The 19,130-nt window shown below is 51.4% G+C and overlaps 1 protein-coding gene across 1 annotated transcript; it reads left to right on the top strand.

Moving 5' to 3' along the window:
* The first annotated feature begins 1,373 nt into the window (after window positions 1-1,373).
* IL10RA (interleukin 10 receptor subunit alpha) lies at window positions 1,374-14,971 on the top strand. Its single transcript, XM_068988836.1, has 7 exons — window positions 1,374-1,452; window positions 3,862-3,976; window positions 4,577-4,767; window positions 5,885-6,054; window positions 6,929-7,076; window positions 9,135-9,256; window positions 12,022-14,971. The coding sequence occupies exons 1-7, from the start codon at window positions 1,374-1,376 to the stop codon at window positions 12,949-12,951; spliced, it is 1,755 nt and encodes a 584-aa protein (XP_068844937.1). The 3' UTR covers window positions 12,952-14,971.
* The last annotated feature ends 4,159 nt before the right edge of the window (window positions 14,972-19,130 follow it).

Raw genomic sequence — 19,130 nt, forward strand, 5'->3', positions numbered from 1 at the left:
CTGCCCCCTTCTCCTCCCAACTTCAGTCTCTCCCAGCATCAGAGTCTTTTCCAATGAATCAGCTCTTCATATCAGGTGGCCAAAGTATTGGAGCTTCAGCTTCAGCATCAGTCCTTCCAATGAATATTCAGGGTTGATTTCCTTTAGGATTGACTGGTTTGATCTCCTTGCTGTCCAAGGGACTCTCAGGAGTCTTCTCCAGCAACAAAGTTTGAAAGCATCAATTCTTCCACGTTTGGCCTTCATTATGATCCAAGTCTCACATCTGCACATGACTACTGGAAAAACTATAGCTTTGAGTATACAGACCTTTGTTAGCAAAATGATGTATCTGCTTTTTAATGGCTTAGATGGTTAAGTGTCTGTCTACAATGTGGGAGAGCCGGGTTCAATCCCTGGGTCGGGAAGATCCCCTGGAGAAGGAAATGGCAATCCATTCCAGTACTATTGCCTAGAAAATCCCATGGACAGAGGAGCCTGGTAGGCTACAGTCCATGGGGTAGCAGAGTCGGACACGACTGAGCGACTTCACTTTCACTTAGGTGTGTCATAGCTTTCCTTCCAAGGAGTGTCTTTTAATTTCATGGCTGCAGTCATCATCTGCAGTGATTTTGGAGTGTGTGTGTGTGTGTGTGTGTGTGTGTGTGTGTGTGTGGTGGTGGTCAGGGGTAACATGAGATTTCAGGCAGGTGAGGGAAACCAAAAAAGTCTGGAAGACATCATGAGCACCCCTTCGAAAACATTAAGCAGGTAGGAATCTGCCTATTTTACTGTAAGTTTAGCTCAGAGCCCTACACCAAGGTACCTGGCAATGCCAGGGCTCACACACGTACCTGTCCTCTCACACATTCCCTGAGCACAATCTCCTTCCCCAACTCGTACCTCCGTACAATTTGCTCTGACACCCTCACCTCACCTTCCGCGTCCACGAGGCAAGGCTGCCCCTCGCGTTGCCTCTGTGGGCCATCTCCCCCCTTCCCCGAACCTGTGCCCGAAAACACACGCCAACACACACACCCCTCCAGGCTACCCAGACTGCTTTCACTCTATTGCACTGGAGGCCCCGGGAGGCAAGGAAGGTGAGTTGACCAAACCCGGCCCCCGGCCGGGACAGCAAGACCCCGCCCCGGCGCTCCCCAGCTTCCTGTCCACGAGCTTGGCCAGTCCGCGCACCGGGCGGCGGGCTCGACTCCCTGACGTAGCGGCGTGTGGGCGGGACGCCTCGGGGCCCCGCCCTTCTGACGTCAGCCTCGCGCGGCGTGAGCGGACTCGCCAGCCTGAGGTTTCAGTCGCAGCCGAGTAGAGCCGCTGCGGGAGGCGAGCTTCCCGGCTCCGGCTTTGTCCCCGGCACGGGAGAATGCGGTGCGCCCAGGATGCTGCCGCGCCAGATAGTGAAGCTGGCGGCGCTCCTCAGCCTGCTCCTCGGCTCCCGCGCGCACGGTAAGGATCTGGGTCTAGCCTCGCCCTCTCCGCGCCCATCCCGCTCCCTCTCCCACCGGTTGTCAACTGTGCATTAAAGTTCTGCCTCCCACGGAGAACCCCGTCTGACTGACCGGCCCTCTATGGAGAGAGGCACCCATTATCTCCCCTCTCCCCGAATCTCCCGCGTTCTGGCAAGCCTGAGTCTCAGGCTCCCACGTTGTAGACGTCTAAACAGGCTGAGATTGACTGGGGTAGTGGGGAAGTGTGGATAAAGAAGTTAAATGACCACCCCCCTTCAACTCACTGCCCACCCACGTCCCGGTGAGTCATAAATTCAGCCCTGACTCTTTTGTTGTTCTAGTTCAAATTATGGGACTGGTGGTCCCTCTGGGAAATTACTTTTATCTCAGTCTGACTCTACTTTCCCTTAGCTCTCCGATTAACCTGTTTCTTCCCCCGTGCCATGTCACCCCTCAACTCTTTTCTCCACCATCACCTGTCACCCCCATCATATCATCCGTTCTCCTCCTTTAGCCCGCAAAGCATTCCCACTGCCGCCTGCCTCTTCTTTCCTACTGTTAGCCTTTAGCTCTCCCAACCCAGCTAGATGTCCTGGAAGGTTTCTGCAATGGAAAAGCTAAATCCTGAAGGGAGAGAATGAAAGGGCGGGGAGTCCCAAGAACAGAGGCAGAGAGAGCAGGGAGAGAGCCAGAATATGAAGTAAAACATGAGGTCACCATTCACATGATCGAGAGCTGATCTGGGGATGTGCAACCCAAACACCGCAGAGACCCACTGTACTTTTCACTTTCCATGTACTCTTCTGAAATTGAGACACCGACTTGAGGATCGAAAACAGTATAAGAAAGAAAGCAAAAAAGCATTATTAGACGATTAGAAGTTAGAGAACCAGGGCAGCCTGGGAGTCGCTGTCAGATGCAGACACATTAAGGGATTGGGGAGAGATGAAGAACTGGGTGTTGACATTGGCCTTGACATGCTTCATTGCACTTAATGGGCAAATCTTCATTGCAAGACTCTTAAAGTAGGTCTATTTATCGCATTCTTAGAAATGAGAAGATTTCTGCTAGGTTAAATGATTTGCCCAAGTCACACTAGCAAGTGCTAGTTTGCGGCTCTTGAAGTTAATTTTCCTTGATGAATGGTGTGTGGAGGAGGGAGGGGAAGACAGGAGGTGGATAGAGGCTTTGGTATTTAGTATCTTCCCTGATGGCTCAGGTGGTAAAGAATCTGCCTGCAGTGCAGGAGATGAGGGTTCTATCCGTGGGTCGGGAAGATCCCCTAGAGGAGGAAATGGCAACCCACTCCAGTATTCTTGCCTGGAGAATTCCATGGACAGAGGAACCTGGCAAGCTACAGTCCATGGGGTTGGTCTCAAAGAGTCCAACACGGCTGGGCGACTAACACACACACATCTCACCTTGGAGCCAAGGGTGCCAGCTCTTGGTGGAAATGTCCTCGGCCCAGTCTAGGACCAGGACTATTTATTGTATTCAGGCTGAGTCTGGATATCTGGGTGCAGTAAAGCTCTCCTGGAAGCTGGGGAATGGGGCAACCACTCAACTTGGGCTTCTGTGAAGAGAAACAGGTAGATGCCAATGAGGCGGATATCTGTGTACCAAAGAACTCCAGAGAGGGGGGCCTTGGGTTAAGGCCAGAACTGGGGCCAGAGTGGGAACCAGATGTGGGGTGGGAAGCAGACCTTGGGATAGGGCTGGAGCAGGCACAGGGATTGGGCACAGCCAGGGACCAGCTCATCTGAGAGCTCACTATGGGCACAGATTAAATCTCTGCCCCTCCCTTCTTGCCTGGAATGCATTACACCCAGCTTGTCTCTTCTCACTTCTGCTTCTGATCCCAGATAGCACAGGATGGTGATTTAAGGACACATTAGTTCTGGGATAAGATCCATCTGGATTCAAGGGCCCATTCTACCCCTTACTATCCCCACTGACCTTGGGCAAGTCACTTAAAATCTCTGAACCTTCATTGCTTCTCTAGTAAACTTGGGGTAATAGATGCCTACCTGGTATGACTACCGTGGTAATTAAATGAGACACAGTATATGTAAAGCACTTAGCTGAGTGCTCAATAAATAGGCTTCCCTGGGGGCTCAGCGGTAAACAGTCCACCTGCAATGCAGGAGACTTAAGAGACATGGGTTCAATCCCTGGGTCGGGAAGATCCCCTGGAGGAGGACATGGCAACCCACTCCAGTATTCTTGCCTGGAGAATCCCATGGACAGAGGAGCCTGGCAGGACAGAGCCCATAGAGTCCCAAAGAGTCAGACACGACTGAAGCAACTTAGCAGGCAGGCAGAATGCTTGCAGCCATCTGCAGTAGCATCTCTTCCCCAGGGTGGGTTGGGGGGGAGGCTCTGCTACCTCTGGTACTGACACTCTCCTCTCTTTGAACAGAACTGCCTAGACCTCCATCTGTGTGGTTTGAAGCAGAGTTTTTCCACCACGTCCTCTACTGGACACCCATCCCAAATCCGTCTGAAAGTACCTATTATGAAGTGGAGCTCCTGAAGTAAGCAAAAAGGAAGGTGGAGAAAGGAGGGAGATGAGTGAGGAAGTGGGAGATGGCATCCCCTTCTACCCCCTGGCATGGGAAGATACCTGCCTTGTTACTGAAATGACACCAGGAGAGACCCTGGCACATATCCATCAGTTGACAAGTACTGGTCAAGTCTCATGTGCACTGAGCAGTATGCTGGGAGCTTGGGATGAGAAAGCCAAGCCTTTACCCTCAAGATTTTTCCATCCTATTGGAAAAACAGGAAAAGGATCCATAAGACAGTTGGAGAACAAGGAAGCCCTAAGGACTACAGATGAAACTGGGAGGAGGAAGAAAGTGGGCTGTGTTGCAGAGAGTAGTAGCAAGTCTTCCTGTAGGAGTTGGCATTTGAGCTACTCATATTCCAATCTGAGAGTCTTTTGGACCATAGAGAAACTGGCTCAGAGCCCTAGAACCAAGGGAGATCCCCTTGCAACTGGATGCCCATACTAGAGGGAATGCCCTGAGGGCTGTATTGTCATGTGAGCTCTCCCCTGGCCCCTTGCTTCCCTCCTAAAGGAGGCAGGCTGAAGCACAAGTTCTTCTCCCCATGCCTACTCTGCTCTCTCGCAGGTATGGAATAGAGCCCACCTACTGGAAGCGCATCCTGAACTGTAGCCAGATGCTGGTGATGTCCTGTGATGTCACTCTGGAGACCCTGGACCTGTATCGCAGCAACAGTTACCGAGCCAGAGTCCGGGCAGTGGACGGAAGCCAGCATTCCAACTGGACCTTTCCTGAAACCCGCTTCTCCATAGATGAAGGTGCTTCTCCTCCCCTGGGCCTAGAGCATGGCTTTCAGGCTCCTTTCCAGCCAGAAGCTCTTGTCTAGACCTTTGCTCTCTGTTCCCATAGCTTGCCACATCCACCTGGCTTTCTAGTCAGGGATTTAGTTGCTCAAAGAAACCTGAGTCAGGACTTTGGAGAAAGTTTAGATGAAAATAGCCAAGTTGTTCAAGATTTAAAAGGGAACTGGAGTTGTTTATCCTACAGAAGAGAAGTCTTGGGGTGAGCTGGAACAGCTGAATCATGAGGGCCAGATTGGTATACTTGTAGGGTTCTGAGAGAGGAAGTGAATCCATAAGCACTCAGCATTGGGCCACAAGCAACAGGCAGAATTTGAATCTGGTCCTGCTGCCTTTAGGAAAGAATTCCCTGAGATCAGGGCGTGGGGCTTTGAAACAGTGAAAGTGAAAGTGAAGTGAAGTTGCTCATTCACGTCCAACTCTTTGCAACCCCATGGACACCAGGCTCCTCCGTCCATGGGATTTTCAAGGCAACAGTACTGGAGTGGGTTGCCATTTCCTTCTCCAGGGAATCTTCCCAACCCAGGGATCGAACTCAGGTCTCCTGTATTGTAGACAGACGCTTTACTGTCTGAGCCACCAGGGAAGTCCATTTGAAGCAGTGAAGTGCTGCTGAAATCAAGTTGGGAGTTTCTCTCTGTAGAGAGTAGTGAAAAGGATGATAAGCCCCAAATGTGATAGGATTCTTTCATTCTGCAGATTGGGACTGACTGTGCTCTTATGTGTATGGCAAGCCTGCCCTGCAGAAGTCAGAATGATGCTCTTGGAGGGCATTGTCTCCCAAATGCCTGTTCACAGGCCGGTACTTCACTAGCTACAGAAATATGACTGAGGAGTGTGTTTAAAATAGATGTTACCTGGGCCCCGCTTCCAAAATTCAGATTCACTGTGTCTTGAGTGGGTCCAGACATCTGTTTTTAGCCCTCTACCCCAGAAATTCCTTATGTGCTGCCAGGTTGGAAGACCTGTAATACAGGTTTTAGAGTGGGAAGAACTTGACCTTGGAGGCCAGGGATGGATGGGGTGCCCAGGCCTCCCCGGCCCAGCAGCCTCATGGTTCTGTCTCCCCACCCAGTGACTCTGACGGTCGCCAGCGTGAAGCTCGAGATGCACAACGGTAACATCGTTGGGGCCATCCAGCTTCCCAGGCCCAAGGTGGCCCCTGAAGGCGACACGTATGAAAACATCTTCCACAACTTCCGGGAGTACCAGATTGAGGTTCGCAAGGTACCAGGACTCTATGAGGTACGGGGTTCTCCATGGTCAGACTTGCCTGTCTCCTGGGGCCGGAAGTGGCTTTTGTCCCCCCCTTGGGAACTTTACCTGCAAAGTCGGGGAGGTTGTGAGGTGGATGGGGGGCGGGGAGGGAGGGTTGAGATGGCCTCAGTCCTCAAGTATGTGCTTCTGCCAGGTGGCAGGGAAGGCAGTGCCTGCTAGGTGTCTGTGGGACATTGTATAACTACAGGGGACATTGTATAGCTATGGTTTCCAATCCTCTTGTAGGCAGAGATTTTATTTTCCTTTATAGCTGGGGAAATGAGGCTCCAGGAGGCCCTGTAAGCACGCTCCCATGAGTGAGGGACCTGGAACCACAAAATCCATCTTCTTTCCTATACACCATGGGCTTCCCAGGTGGTGCCCAGTCATAAAGAACCCTCCTGCCAGTGCAGGAGATGTAAGAGACATGGGTTTAATCCCTGAGTCGGGATGACCCCCTGGAGGAGGGCATGGCACACCACTCCAGTATTCTTGCCTGGAGAATCCCATGGACAGAGGAGTCTGGTGGGCTGTAGTCCATGGGGTCACAAAGAGTCGGACATGACTAAATCAACTTGGCATGCATGCATGCATCCCTTTCCACCACAGTTGACTCCAGCCCCTTCTGGGAAGGTCCTCAGTATCTATAAAACACTTCCTTTTCTCTTTTAGTACAAAATAAATCATGGTAATCACAGAGATCTTGGGCTGCATTGATGAAGCAGGGTTTGTCAACCTTAGAAAAAGAACACTGAAGGAGGTTGACTTTCAGTGCTTTAGAGTATCTCTAACAGCCCCTCCGGCTCTCATGTGCCATGGAACAAGGATATCGTGTTTATTGCTCTGGTTGTTTTCATTTCAGTCCCATGGCAAGGTCAAAAACGAAAGCTTCAAACTCCCAATCCCGAGAGGGGTGGGAGAGTTCTGCGTCAGGGTGAAACCGTCTGTCGGCTCCCGAGTGAACAAAGAGGTCTGGTCCAAGGAGGAGTGCATCTTGCTCACCTCACAGTGTGAGTTGCTTGGGGCTGCTGTCCGGGCAGGAGGGAGGCAAGGGGGAGGGAGGCAGGGGGGAAGGAGGCAGGGCTGCCGCTGAGGGGCACTGTGATGGCCCCCCACCTGCCAGCACAGCCCTCCATCCTCACCCAGCCCCTGTGAAAGAGCTCCTGTTGTTCCGATTTTAGAGATATGGGAACTGAGGCTCAGGACCTACAAGCTACTTCCAGGCTGTGGTCACGGTGCCGGGCCTCCCAGCTGTGCGGGTGTTTCCTCCAGAGCCCAGCTAAGCTCCCAGGAGCCCTTCCCAGCCCCGCTTAGTCAGCTGCGATGGTTCCTGTTTGTCACATTCCTTGGCTGAATGGAGCTGGGGACCCCAAGGGCGTCTTAGAACTTTCCCTCCTCCCCCTCAGAGGAAGCAGAACTAAGCTGGCTCTTCTCCGCAGCTGCAAAAGTCAGCAGACACTGTGCCAGGCTCCCAACCAAGTGCTGGCGGGGTGGAGGTGGGGTGACGGGGGAGTGGCGGGCAAGGGCGTATGGGATGTGAAGTCCGTGGTTCTGCCCACAGGGATCTTACTGTCTGCCTGGGAAGACAGGGCATGGCAAGAGGAGGCTGCATCTAGCTACCTGGGATAGTATAAGTTGAATGCCTAGCAGGTGATGTCAACAGTCAGTGGGCTGGGAGAGTGCCCGGTCCAGTCGGGGCAGCGTCCAGCAGTGACCAGAGGGACTCCTTGCTTTTCTACAGCACATTTCAATTTATGGCAGACACTTAGAAGCTGGTTTTATTTAAGCCTCACTCTCACTGAAGCAGAGCAAGGCACCATCTCTGTGCCACACACACTTTTTCAACATCTGCTCACTAATACAGAAATAGTTTTGTGTACAGGTCTGGGTTCAAATCTCAGCCTCACCACTTATGAAATATATCACCTTGGGCAACTTAATCTCTCTGGGCCTCAGGGTACTAGTCTATAAAAATAGGGACAGTAATAGTATTTACCTCTTAAGGTAAGAGTAAGAATCAGATAACATAAGCATTGTAGTCCCCCCTATTCCCAGGGCATAAGTTCCAAGACCCCCAGTGGCGGACCTGAAATCATGGATATATACTGTTTTTTCCTGAACATATATGCATATGATAGAGTTTAATTTATCAATTAAATTGAAGATAAGTTAAAAGAACATCCAAATTGCCAGCGTCATTACTCTTGCACTTTGGGGCCATGATTGAGTAAAATAAGGGTTACTTAGACAAAAGCACTGAGTACCACAACTGCCCATCTGATAACTGAGGCAGCCCCTAAGTGACACAGGCAGGATCTTCTGGACAAAGGGAGGATTCATGTCCCAGGTGGGACAGAGTGATAGAGTGGGACAGCATGAGATTTCAAGTTACTCAGAATGGCACATGATTTAACTTACCAATTATTTATTTCTGGAAATCTTCCATGTAATGTTTTTGGACCACAGGTAACTGAAACCACAGATTGGGATGGGGGGTGCTGTTTTAAAGGGCTTGGTAGATGATAAATGCTGTGTAGCTCACAGCCACCTGTGAGGTAGGCACTATTATTGTGCCATTTTGTAGATGGTAAAACTATGGCTCAGAGAGATTGAATAATTTGTCCACGGCCTCACAGCTAGTAAGTGATAGACCTGGGATCGGAACCCAGGTCTGGCTGCTCCCAGAGCCTCCCTTCTTACCTGTGCCACAGCTCTGTGTGCCATCATGTGAGTTCTGTGCAAAGACTGGCAGCAGAGCCCATGTGTTTAGTGAGGGATCCTTTAGGGTGGAGGTTGGAAAGCCAGGCAGGGATTCCCAAGAATCCAGGGACCACTCCCAGTGCAGGGGGCCTGGGTTCAATCCCTGGCCAGGAAACTAGGTTCTGCATGCCATAATTAAAAACAAAAGCAAGAATGGGGTTGTGGCCTCCAGAGTTGTGGCCTAGAGGTAGCCTGAGGGGTTGGAGGGGCGGTTACTCGGCCAGTCACTGAGAGGCCCCTGAGAGGGGCCATGGGGACCGCCCCTCCACATCCCATGGCCTACAAACCCATCTCTCTGGACCCCACAGATTTCACAGTGACCAACATCAGCATCTTTTCCACCTTCGTCCTGCTGTTCTATGGAGCCCTGACCTTCTGTCTGATCTTCCAGCTGTATGTGCGGCGCCGGGGGAAGCTGCCTGCTGTCCTGGTGAGTCTTGCACAGAGACCACCGCCCCATCCTTCCTTCCCAGCTCTACCAGGACTCCTAGAGGCAGGACCTCCCGGGCAGTCCATACCCTCAGCCCTGATGTTATCAGAGGCACCTTCATCAAGCACCATGGGGTCGGAGGGAGAATTTGAATGCCGAGCCCATGTTGCCTTGTTGTGGCCCAGAAAAAACACAGTAATCCCAACCTGCCTCACGCCATTTTGTTACTATTTGCTAATGACTGGCCGCAGACCAGCCCCTGGGCATTAGTACCTCGGAGACAGGCAAGTATAAGCCTGACTTTACAACTGAGGGAACTGAGGCAGAAAGAGATCGTTACATGCAGAGAGCCCCACAGCCAGCAAGAGTCAAGGCCAGAGCCCAGCCTTGCCATCCCTAGAGCCTGTGCTGAGTGCTCTGGAAGAGGAAGACAAGGGGCTGTGGTCAGGGTGGGGAGAGCAGCGTGGAGAGGATGCTGAGAGGAGGGCTTCCTGGAGGAAGCAGCATCTCCAGCCCTTCCTGCGAGGGGCGGGGCCGGGGGCAGATCTCCTCTGACTACGCAGTGCTGACAGATGCTGATTTGTAGTCAGTCAGCCTCTGAAATTCAACTTGTCCCATTGAGCAGCATCTCCAGACCTCAGCCCATCTCAGGCCTGGGATTCAGACTGGACCAAAGATGGTCCCCACAAGTGACATTATTGGGATGGTCAAGGACTCAGCTATAAGGAGACAGGAGCCCAGGAAAGCTCACAGATGGAAGGGGACCTTCCACAGGGTTCCCAGGATCTCTAGGGGAAATAAGGCAAGTGGCAAAGGCCCTCTGCAATGATCTTGAGTAAGAATTCTGAGATGGGCATGGAGCGGGGAGAAGGGGCGTGAGCTGCCTGGTGAGCGCACCATGGGGCCTGCCCTCGGGGATGGGTAGATATAAAGCAGAGCAGTGGGAGAGGACCGCTGGATAGGAGTGTCTTAGTTGAGCTTGAGGAAAGACATCTAGTAAGAGAGAGGGGGCAGCGGAGCTGCAGTTACCAAGCACCTGCAGCATGCAAAGTGTTGTACGGAAAGCAGTTGAGTAAGTGGGCCCAAGAGGCTTGATTAGGTCTGGAGGGACAGCCAATGAATCAACTAGGAACTTTAATGCAAACCAGCGAAATGGACATAGACGTAGATGCAAAAATGCCAAAGGAGATGACAAGCAATCTGTAGTTTTTTGTTCCTTCTGAACATTTGGATCAGAGAATTAAATCAACTATTAACTTTAATACAAACCTTGGCCTAGATGACACAGCTGATAGAAGGCAAAGCTAGAATTTGAACCCGGAAAGTCTGGCTCCAGAATATACATCCTTAGTCACCAAGCTATATGATAGTAATAGGGATCCAACCAATAAGAGTCGCATTAGCGTCATCACATACAAAGGGATCTGTATGTGCAACAGTGAGTCAGTAGGTCAATCTATAAACCTTAGGAGTGCCTACTATGTGCCAGCTCAGTTTAAGCAGCTCTAGGAAGAGAGTGGTCAATAAGAACAGACAACTCCTACCCTCAGGAGCTTGTGAACATTTTGTTGGGTATAGGGAGTGAGCGTATCTGTGTATATGCATGTGGGAGCACAGAAAACAAAAATTAACTCCAGAAACTAAGTGCTAGGAATAAATAAACAAGGTTAATAGGAAGCGGGGTGATCGGGAAAGCCTCTCTGAGGAGATGACCTCTGAGCCAAGACCTGAATGATAAGAAGGATACAGTCATACAGAATGTTTGGCGAAGAGTATTCCAAGCAGGAGTAGCCTGTCCAAAGGCCCTGAGGTACCACTGTCTGGAGCAGAAGGAACTCCAGTGCCACTGGGGCAAAAGAGCTAGGGGGAGAAGGGTTAAGCGACTTCCCGGGACTATTAGCGATTAATGGGGACTGAGCGACTTCGCTTTCAGTTTTCACTTTCATGCATTGGAGAGGAAAATGGCAACCCACTTTAGTGTTCCTGCCTGGAGAATCCCAGGGACAGGGGATCCTGGTGGGCTGCCGTCTGTGGGGTTGCACAGAGTCGGACACGACTCAAGCGACTTAGCAGCAGCAGCAGCAGGGCCTCCTCAGCTGCTAGTTCTGTGCTTGTTCACTGACCCACACTGAAGCCAGGCTATGTTTATGAGAGTCACACTCAGGGAGTGGAGAAATGATCTTGGTATCTCACCTCCAGCATTTTAAAAGATGAAATAAATAGCATGGAATAGGGCAGGACAGAATACAATAGAAAACGATGCACAGGCAGTAACAATAAGTATTATTTTGTGAAACTGACTTCAGTTGTATATGAATAATATATTTGTGCACTATTTATATCTTATGTAACATTATTATGTAACATGTTTCTTACTCAGGGTCCTACTGGGGGGAAAAAAGTCTGAAACACATTTCTAGATCTCAGTGTGTCCAGCCAGCTCTCGGGTTTGAAAAGCACTGCTGATGGAGCAGCCTGAGAATGTTCACCTTTCCTTGCAGCCTCCCATTCTGTCTGTCATTCTGTCTGAGCTCTGAGAACACGGGCTTCTTAGGTAGCTGGCCTGAGTCAAACTGAGAATTGCATGAGGAGGAAAACTCTATTCTGAAACAAAGCCAAGAGGACAAGCCACCTGTCCTGCAGGCTCTGCCACGCCCCGTCTGTTGGAGCAGTGTCTCCTGAACCCTTCGCCTCTCCCGGCTGCACTGGGGTGGGTTCCTGCCAGTGACCCTCCCGCCCCTCAAACTCTGTGCTCTCTTCCCCAGGTCTTCAAGAAGCCCAGTCCCTTCAACCTCATCAGCCAGTTTTCCCACCCAGAGACCCAAGATGCCATCCATAACCTGGACGAGGAGGCCTTCCCCAAGGTGACTCCGGAGCTGAGGAACTCAGACATGCACGGCAGCACCGACAGTGGCTTCAGCAGTGCCAAGCCGTCGCTGCAGACTGATGAGCCCCAGTTCCTCCTCCCTGCCTCCGACCCCCAGGCCGGGGGCACTCTGGAAAAGGGGATGCCCCAGGAGTTGGAGAACAGCTGTGGTAGTGGGGGTAGCAGCAACAGTGCAGACAGCGGGATCTGCTTGCCAGATGCCCGCCTGTGTCCCAGCGCGGAGCCCAGCTGGGAGCCACAGGTGGGGAGCGACAGCCGGGATCGGGAGGACAGTGGCATTGGCCTGGCCCAGAACTCTAGGGGACAGCCTGAGGATGCTCAGGGTGGCTCAGCTTCAGGCCATGTGAGTCCCCTGGGACCTGAGGAGCCTGCGGAAGAAGACTCAGTGGCAGGGGCCTTCCAGGGCTACCTGAAGCAGACCCAGTCCCCAGAGGAGAAGGCAGCCCAGGCAGGCGGCCTGGAAGAAGAGTCTTCCTCAACAGAGGACCTTGACCCCCAGTGCAGGATGTGCCTGGATACTGAGGCGGGCTGGCCTCTACCAGCCCTGGCCAAGGGCTATGTGCAACAGGATCCCCCAGAAATGATTCTTGCTCCTTTGCAGACCCCTGAAGGACAGTGGGACCGACCAACTGAGGACTGGCCATTCCTGGGCTTGACCAGCTGTGGCGACCTCGGCACATCTGACTGGAGCTTTGCCCATGACTTTGCCTCTCTGGATTGTGTGCCGGCCCCGGGCGGTCTCCTGGGCAGTTTTGACTCAGACCTGGTTACCCTGCCACTGATCACCAGCCTGCAGTCAAATGAGTGAGGCAGGCTGAGGGCTTGCTTTTGATTTCAGCTGCATGCTGCCTGGACCCAGAGGATCCAGGGGCCAGAAGTGAAGCACAGTGCCAGTCTGGGCACTTTGCTGCAGGCCCAGCAGGCCCAGTATGTGTCCAGGGCAGAAGGAAGCTAGACTAACACAGGATACATAGGTGGCATTGGCCTGCTCTGCAGACAGGGCCCTGCAGACTCTGGCAGAGCTGAGAAGAGCAGGGCAGACACCTCACCTCTCCTCAGGACATGTCCTGTGCTATAAAGGACTCTTTGCTCAGGGGGATCATGAGGCCACCAGGCTAAAGTCAGCTCAGTGAGCCAGGCCTCCCCATTTAGGCCGTCCATGTGTCAGGAGAGCCTCCAGCTGGATGGAGGGCTGGAAGGATAGAGGCGTCAGGGCTGCCAATGCAGGGGCCACTTCCAGGGGAGGAAGGAGGAAACAGGAGCCAAAGGGAGCTGAGATCCAAAAGGGGGCTTCTGACTCAGAACCCTGGGGATGTTGCACCCATCTGCAGACAGTGCCCTTTTTCGAGCAAATAGAGCAGCAGCCCCCTGGGGCACTTGGAGTGGCCAGGTCACACACTGCCCTCATCCTGCTGCTCCCACCACCTTGCTGACAGAACCAGAGAAACCATGGATGTTTGTCCTGGTCCAAACACAGCCCTTCAGTGGCTCTCTGGGCTTGGACACCACCTTATCTGCCCAGGAGGGTCAGGGTTAGGACCCACACTTGTGTTGCTGCTGATGTCCAGCTACAGGACAGGGCACTGGGCTGGGACCTCTGTATTCTCAGTGATCAGATGTGGTGAGCTTGGACCAGCAGCCACTTCTCAGAAGTGGACGTCACTCAGCTGTGTCTGACTCTGTGCGACCCCATGGAGACTGTAACCTGCCAGGCTCCTCTGTCCATGGGATTCTCCAAGCAAGAATATTGGACAGGGTAGTCATTCCCTTCTCCAGGGGATCTTCCTGACGCAGGGATCGAACCTGTGTCTCCTGCATGACAGGCAGATTCTTTACCATCTGAGCCATTTATCAAAGGGCCGTGGTTATTCCATTTGTGAAATAAAGACTCAGTCTCATGCTGGGATGTTGGCCAACCTGGCTTCTGTGGTGACACCTCCAGCCCCACGTGATGCTGGGCTGGGAGGAAGCCGTGTCCGCACAGAGCTGAGGGCCGAGGGACAGCCCCACACTGAGGGCCTGTCCATGCAGCAGGAGTGGCTGGGACTATGCTGAGACAGTGACCAGACCCTGGGCCTAGGGAGGGGACAGTGTGGGCTCTGCTTCCCCACAGTCAGTTTGGGATCTGTCTGCACCTGTGAGCAGGGAAGCTGTATGCTCCCCAGGTCATCCTTGGCCCTGCCTTCTCCGTGGCACTCTTGGAGTGAACATCAGGCCCAATGAATCCAGCCAGAGCTCCTCCACTCCGCCAGAAAGCTCAGAGATGCCAGTCCGATAATAATTCCCTCTAGAAACAGGTCTGAGGGAGGGTTTCTCAGCATTTCCTTGGAAGGTTTATTTATTTATTTATTGAAAAGGCAGCATGGTACAGGGAAAGAGTTCTGGGCATTTCGAGGGCCTAGGAGTTCTCATTCTGACTTCACTGTTCCTAGCCATGTGGCCTTGGGAAAGTCACCTTTCCTCATCTATGAGACCAGGAAACGTTGCCTGACTTGCTTTGTTTATAAGGTTCCACTGAGAACATGAATGCGAATGTGGCTTGAAACACAAGGCTCTGTTAATGAGTTGATGTACGTTTTTTTCTTCCAATAAATTATTGGGATCACAGGAATCTCGGGAAACCAGTCAGATGTCTGATGACACAGTGGCTGGTAGAGGCGTGGTTATTGATGATCAAGGATGATAATGAATAGGATGTGTGACGTCAGTCAGATTTCGGTGACACAGTGGCTGGTAGAAGTGTCAAGTTATTGATGATCAAGGGTGAAAAGGAATAAGATGTGTGATGTTGCTTTAAGGCACCAAGACTGAGGACTCACGCTCAAATCAGGTCTAGCTCCTCCTGTTACCATTTGTTGCCTGTGACCTTGGGCAGATTCCTTACTAAGTCCCAGTTTCCTCATCTATAAAATGGGAATAATAATTCCTCGTGGGGATGTTGGGGGGTTTAAAAGAGATCATACATAAAGAGTTTAACACGCACCAGGTGTGTGGTATTCCAGGCATAGGTAGCTGTCATTGACTTTTTTCTTTTTTTTAATTTTTAATTGGAGGATAATCGCTTTACAGTGTTGTGTTGGTTTCTGCTGTATGTCGTTGACTTTTAAAGCTGTAAAGGGAAATGAACAGTTTTTCTTGGAAACTGGTGAAAGAGATCTTTAAAAATGTATATTAAATTTATGACAAAATTGTTGAAACAGAATGTAAGCAAAGATAATGAAGGAATTCCCTGGCAGTCCAGTGGTTAGGACCCTTGAGCTTTCAGTGACAAGGGCCCGAGTTCAATCCCTGGTCAGGGAACCAAGATCCCATAAGTCACAGGGTGCCACCAAAAAAGAAAAAAGAATGATAATGTAAAAATTATGTAATATAATGAGAGAGAATGAAAATGGATGTAAATGAAAGAGTATGCAGAGGTTCTTTGTTGTTGTAATTGTCCAGTCACTAAGTCGTGTCCAGCTCTTTGTGACCCGATGAGCTGCAGTACGCCAGGCTTCCCTGTCCTTCACTGTCTCCCAGAGCTTGCTCAAACTCATCCACTGAATTGGTGATGCCATCCGACCATCTCATCCTGCCATCCCCTTCTCCTCCTGCCCTCAATCTTTCCCAGCATCAGGGTCTTTTCCAGTGAGTCAGCTCTTTAGGAAGACTGAAAAGGAAACCATGGGACAGAGATGGATGCGAATTCTGACAACTTGAAAGGAGACCCCAATGGCCCCTCCCTTCCAAGAAGACAGCAAACCAGGTGTCCCTGGAACCCACCAACTGCTCCCCCCAACCTGGAAGTGTGTCCCAGAGGTACTTCTCATAAGTGCGGAAGCCATCTGCATTCAATTCTAAAAGCAGCCTCCTCCTTCCACGAAAAGCCACATGTGGGTTTGAGGCTCTCCCCAAGCTCAGCCCAGCAGGTGGAGCAGACCCAGGGCTCGAGGCCTGAGTCTGGGTACACTTTGCTCTCTGTCACATCCTGGATCCTCCGGGAGGTGGCCAGGGACACCGCGTCTCTGTTCCCCTGTGTTGTCTCCAACCGCACCTCTGCCCTCTTAATCTGAGAAACTAACCAGTTCTGGGGAAGCACTGATCCTATCACCTTCACAGAACTTGACTTTTCTCACACTGTTTGGGACCCGCTCAGACAGACTTTTGCCCCGAAGGTCTTCTTGTCAGATTGGTAAGAAGTGTGAGATTGGTCCCTTTCTCCTGGAACTGTGTGAGTGTTGGAAATGGAAAGGTCCCTGGGGCAGGTTGGATGAGGGCTGGCCAAGATGTTGAATATGAAGATTCAAGAGAGAGGGGGTCCGAAGCTGTGGAATGGGTGGGAGTTTGGGCCGGGTCTCCTCCCTTTCTCAGCTCAGACTGCCCAGCACCAGGGCCATGGGAGAAACTGAGAGAGTTCCTCCAAACAGCGGTCGGATGCCGCCAGACTTCTCAGGAATTTGAAATAAAGTCCCCAAGAGACATCCCCATCTGTTCCTACACTGAGAAACCTCCTGTGAGGGCTTTTCCAAGCTGAGGAATGGGTGACTCTGCGTTTCTATGAGCTAATGGAACTTCCTCTTAGTAAGGAGAGGGGAAATGGGTCAACTCCACTGAAGAGGAAATTCTATTGAACTGTGCTTTCCTGAGTTTGTAAATAGCTATGGTCAACGGGTCTCCCTCGTCTTCCCCGATCTCCCATTTCTCTCCACCCCATTCCCAATGCACACAAGGTCACAGAGCACACGTGACTCCTGAGATAGTCCCACCCATTTCTCCGAATGGAACCCATAGGGCCGCACGGGTTGAGGGGGGTGGTCTCTGAGCCCTACCTGCGAACAGCAGAGAAGGAGGCATTAACGTGGTGCCCACCTGGGACAGTACGCTGGTAACCGAGCGAGGTAGTTCTAGCAGTTAGGGCTGATTTTATCAAGCCCCAATCTAGAGGACGCTAGATACTTGGAACGCATGACTCATCCATTTCCTGTGGTGCTCATGGGCTTGGGGGTTTCTTTTAAAGCAAATCCACAATTAAAAAATTTGTATTAATCACTTATGATCATTTTTATTACTGATCCACCACACCTTTCCTCACTATCAGCTTGATCTTAACTTTGTTATCACTCCCATAAACATTCAGAAAGGGTGCTGGTAAACACACAGTGTCCAGTAAACACTGACAAGAGAAGGGCTGGGTGCAGTGAAATTTGTGTTTCAGAAAGATAACCTTGGTCAGCCCCGGAGGCGTGAGTCAGAAGGGACTGGGAAGAACGCTGAGAGAACTGGTCGGAGGCATTTCATTTCTTCAAGGAGTATATTAGTAACCGCTTGCTATGCGCCCAACGTGGTACTCAGCCCTGGGTCAAGAGTGGTGAACGAAAGATGCACAGCTCCACGGAGGGCACCTTCTGGTTATGAAGGTAATCACCAAGCTGCTCAACAACAAGTATATATTCCTATAATCACTGAGAAGTGTCATGAAAGACACTGCTATCCACACAACAGATGAAGGCAAGAGGCAGAGAAACGGGACGAGAGATGTATTGGCTCAAGCTGCTATAACAAAATACTGTAGGCTGGGTGGCTTCAACAACACAAAATTAATTTTCATTGTGCTGGAGGCTGGGACATCCAAGACCAAGCTGTTGGCAGATTCACTTCTTAGTGAGGGTTCTCTTCCTGACTTGCAGAAGAGGCTAAAGATTCATGATGGGTGCTTCTCCTCCTTACTGAGCGGGATGGGATGGAGGAGGGGTGGCAGAGAGCTCTGGTTTCTCTTCCTCTTCTTATAAGGACGCTTTTTTCCATTATGAAGGCTCCATTCTCACAACCTCATCTAACCCTAAGCACATGCCAAAGGCTCCGCCTCCTAATACCAGCACTTCAGGGGTTAGGGTGTCAACAGATGAATGGTGGGACCACAAACATTCATTCCACACCAGAGGCTTAAATGAGCAGGGACAGTGGGAATGGAAAGTAAGTGACAGATTCAAGACATTTTTGAAGGGAGAATTAGCAAGACTTGATGACTGGCTGGAGCGAGAGAAACAGGAACCAGAGGTATTGATACTAATCATACTTCAATATGGGCTTCCCTGGTGGCTCAGACGGTAAAGAATCCTCCTGCAATGTGGGAGATCTGGGTTTGATCCCTGGGTTGGGAAGATCCCCTGGAGGAGGGCATGGCAACCCACGCCAGTATTCTTGCCTGGAGAATCCCGCGGACAGAGGAACCTGGAGGGCTACAGTCCTTGAGGTCGCAAAGGGTCAGACAGGACTGAGTGACTAAGCACATACATACTTCAATGTGGATGATAAGAAAAGTGAAATATGGCCATGGAAGGGAGATATAAGGGCAGGGGATAGAGGGGAGATGGTAAGTTCTGGCGTTGATATGACAAGTCAGCCAAGGGAAAGCTGCTCCAGCAAGGCAAGGCAAGGCAAGGCAAGGCAGACCTGGCACTGGATGAGGGCTCGGAGCTGAGGATTCAGATGTGGACACTTTAGTGCTATGATACACTTAGTTTGGGTCCACATCCCAAGGTGTGGAGAAGACCATCAAGCCCCCCTGCAGTTAGAATACTCATCTGATGATCACTCACCTTGAGGAAAACTGGGCTGCCACTCCTCTACTCTTGGTGACAGCTGTGCTGGGCTCCTGTCTTGCAGGTCCCAGGGTCACTGGCGCCATGTTGTTCCTTGGACAATGACAGCCCATCCGTCACAAGGCTGAAGTCAAGGGTTTTTGGTAAGTCAGCTGCTCTGTAGGGCTGGTTAGTTCTGGGGTAGGAAGGGTGCCTGGTAAAGACTGGTCCATGACTGCCAGAGGTCTGGGTGTGAGTGCCACACTGTGTGCCTGTACACAGAAGGAGGGGCTGGTGGAGGGTAAGGCTTCATGATGGCCTTGGAGAGAACAGAAACATTCTTTAGGATCCTGCTATCTAGTCACCCCAACGCTAGCACTATCCTTTGTCCTCCCCTTCCCACCCTCTACCTATTCCCCAGAACAGT

This window comes from Capricornis sumatraensis, chromosome 16, assembly GCF_032405125.1.
Source record: "Capricornis sumatraensis isolate serow.1 chromosome 16, serow.2, whole genome shotgun sequence".
In the NCBI taxonomy this organism is placed as follows: domain Eukaryota; kingdom Metazoa; phylum Chordata; class Mammalia; order Artiodactyla; family Bovidae; genus Capricornis; species Capricornis sumatraensis.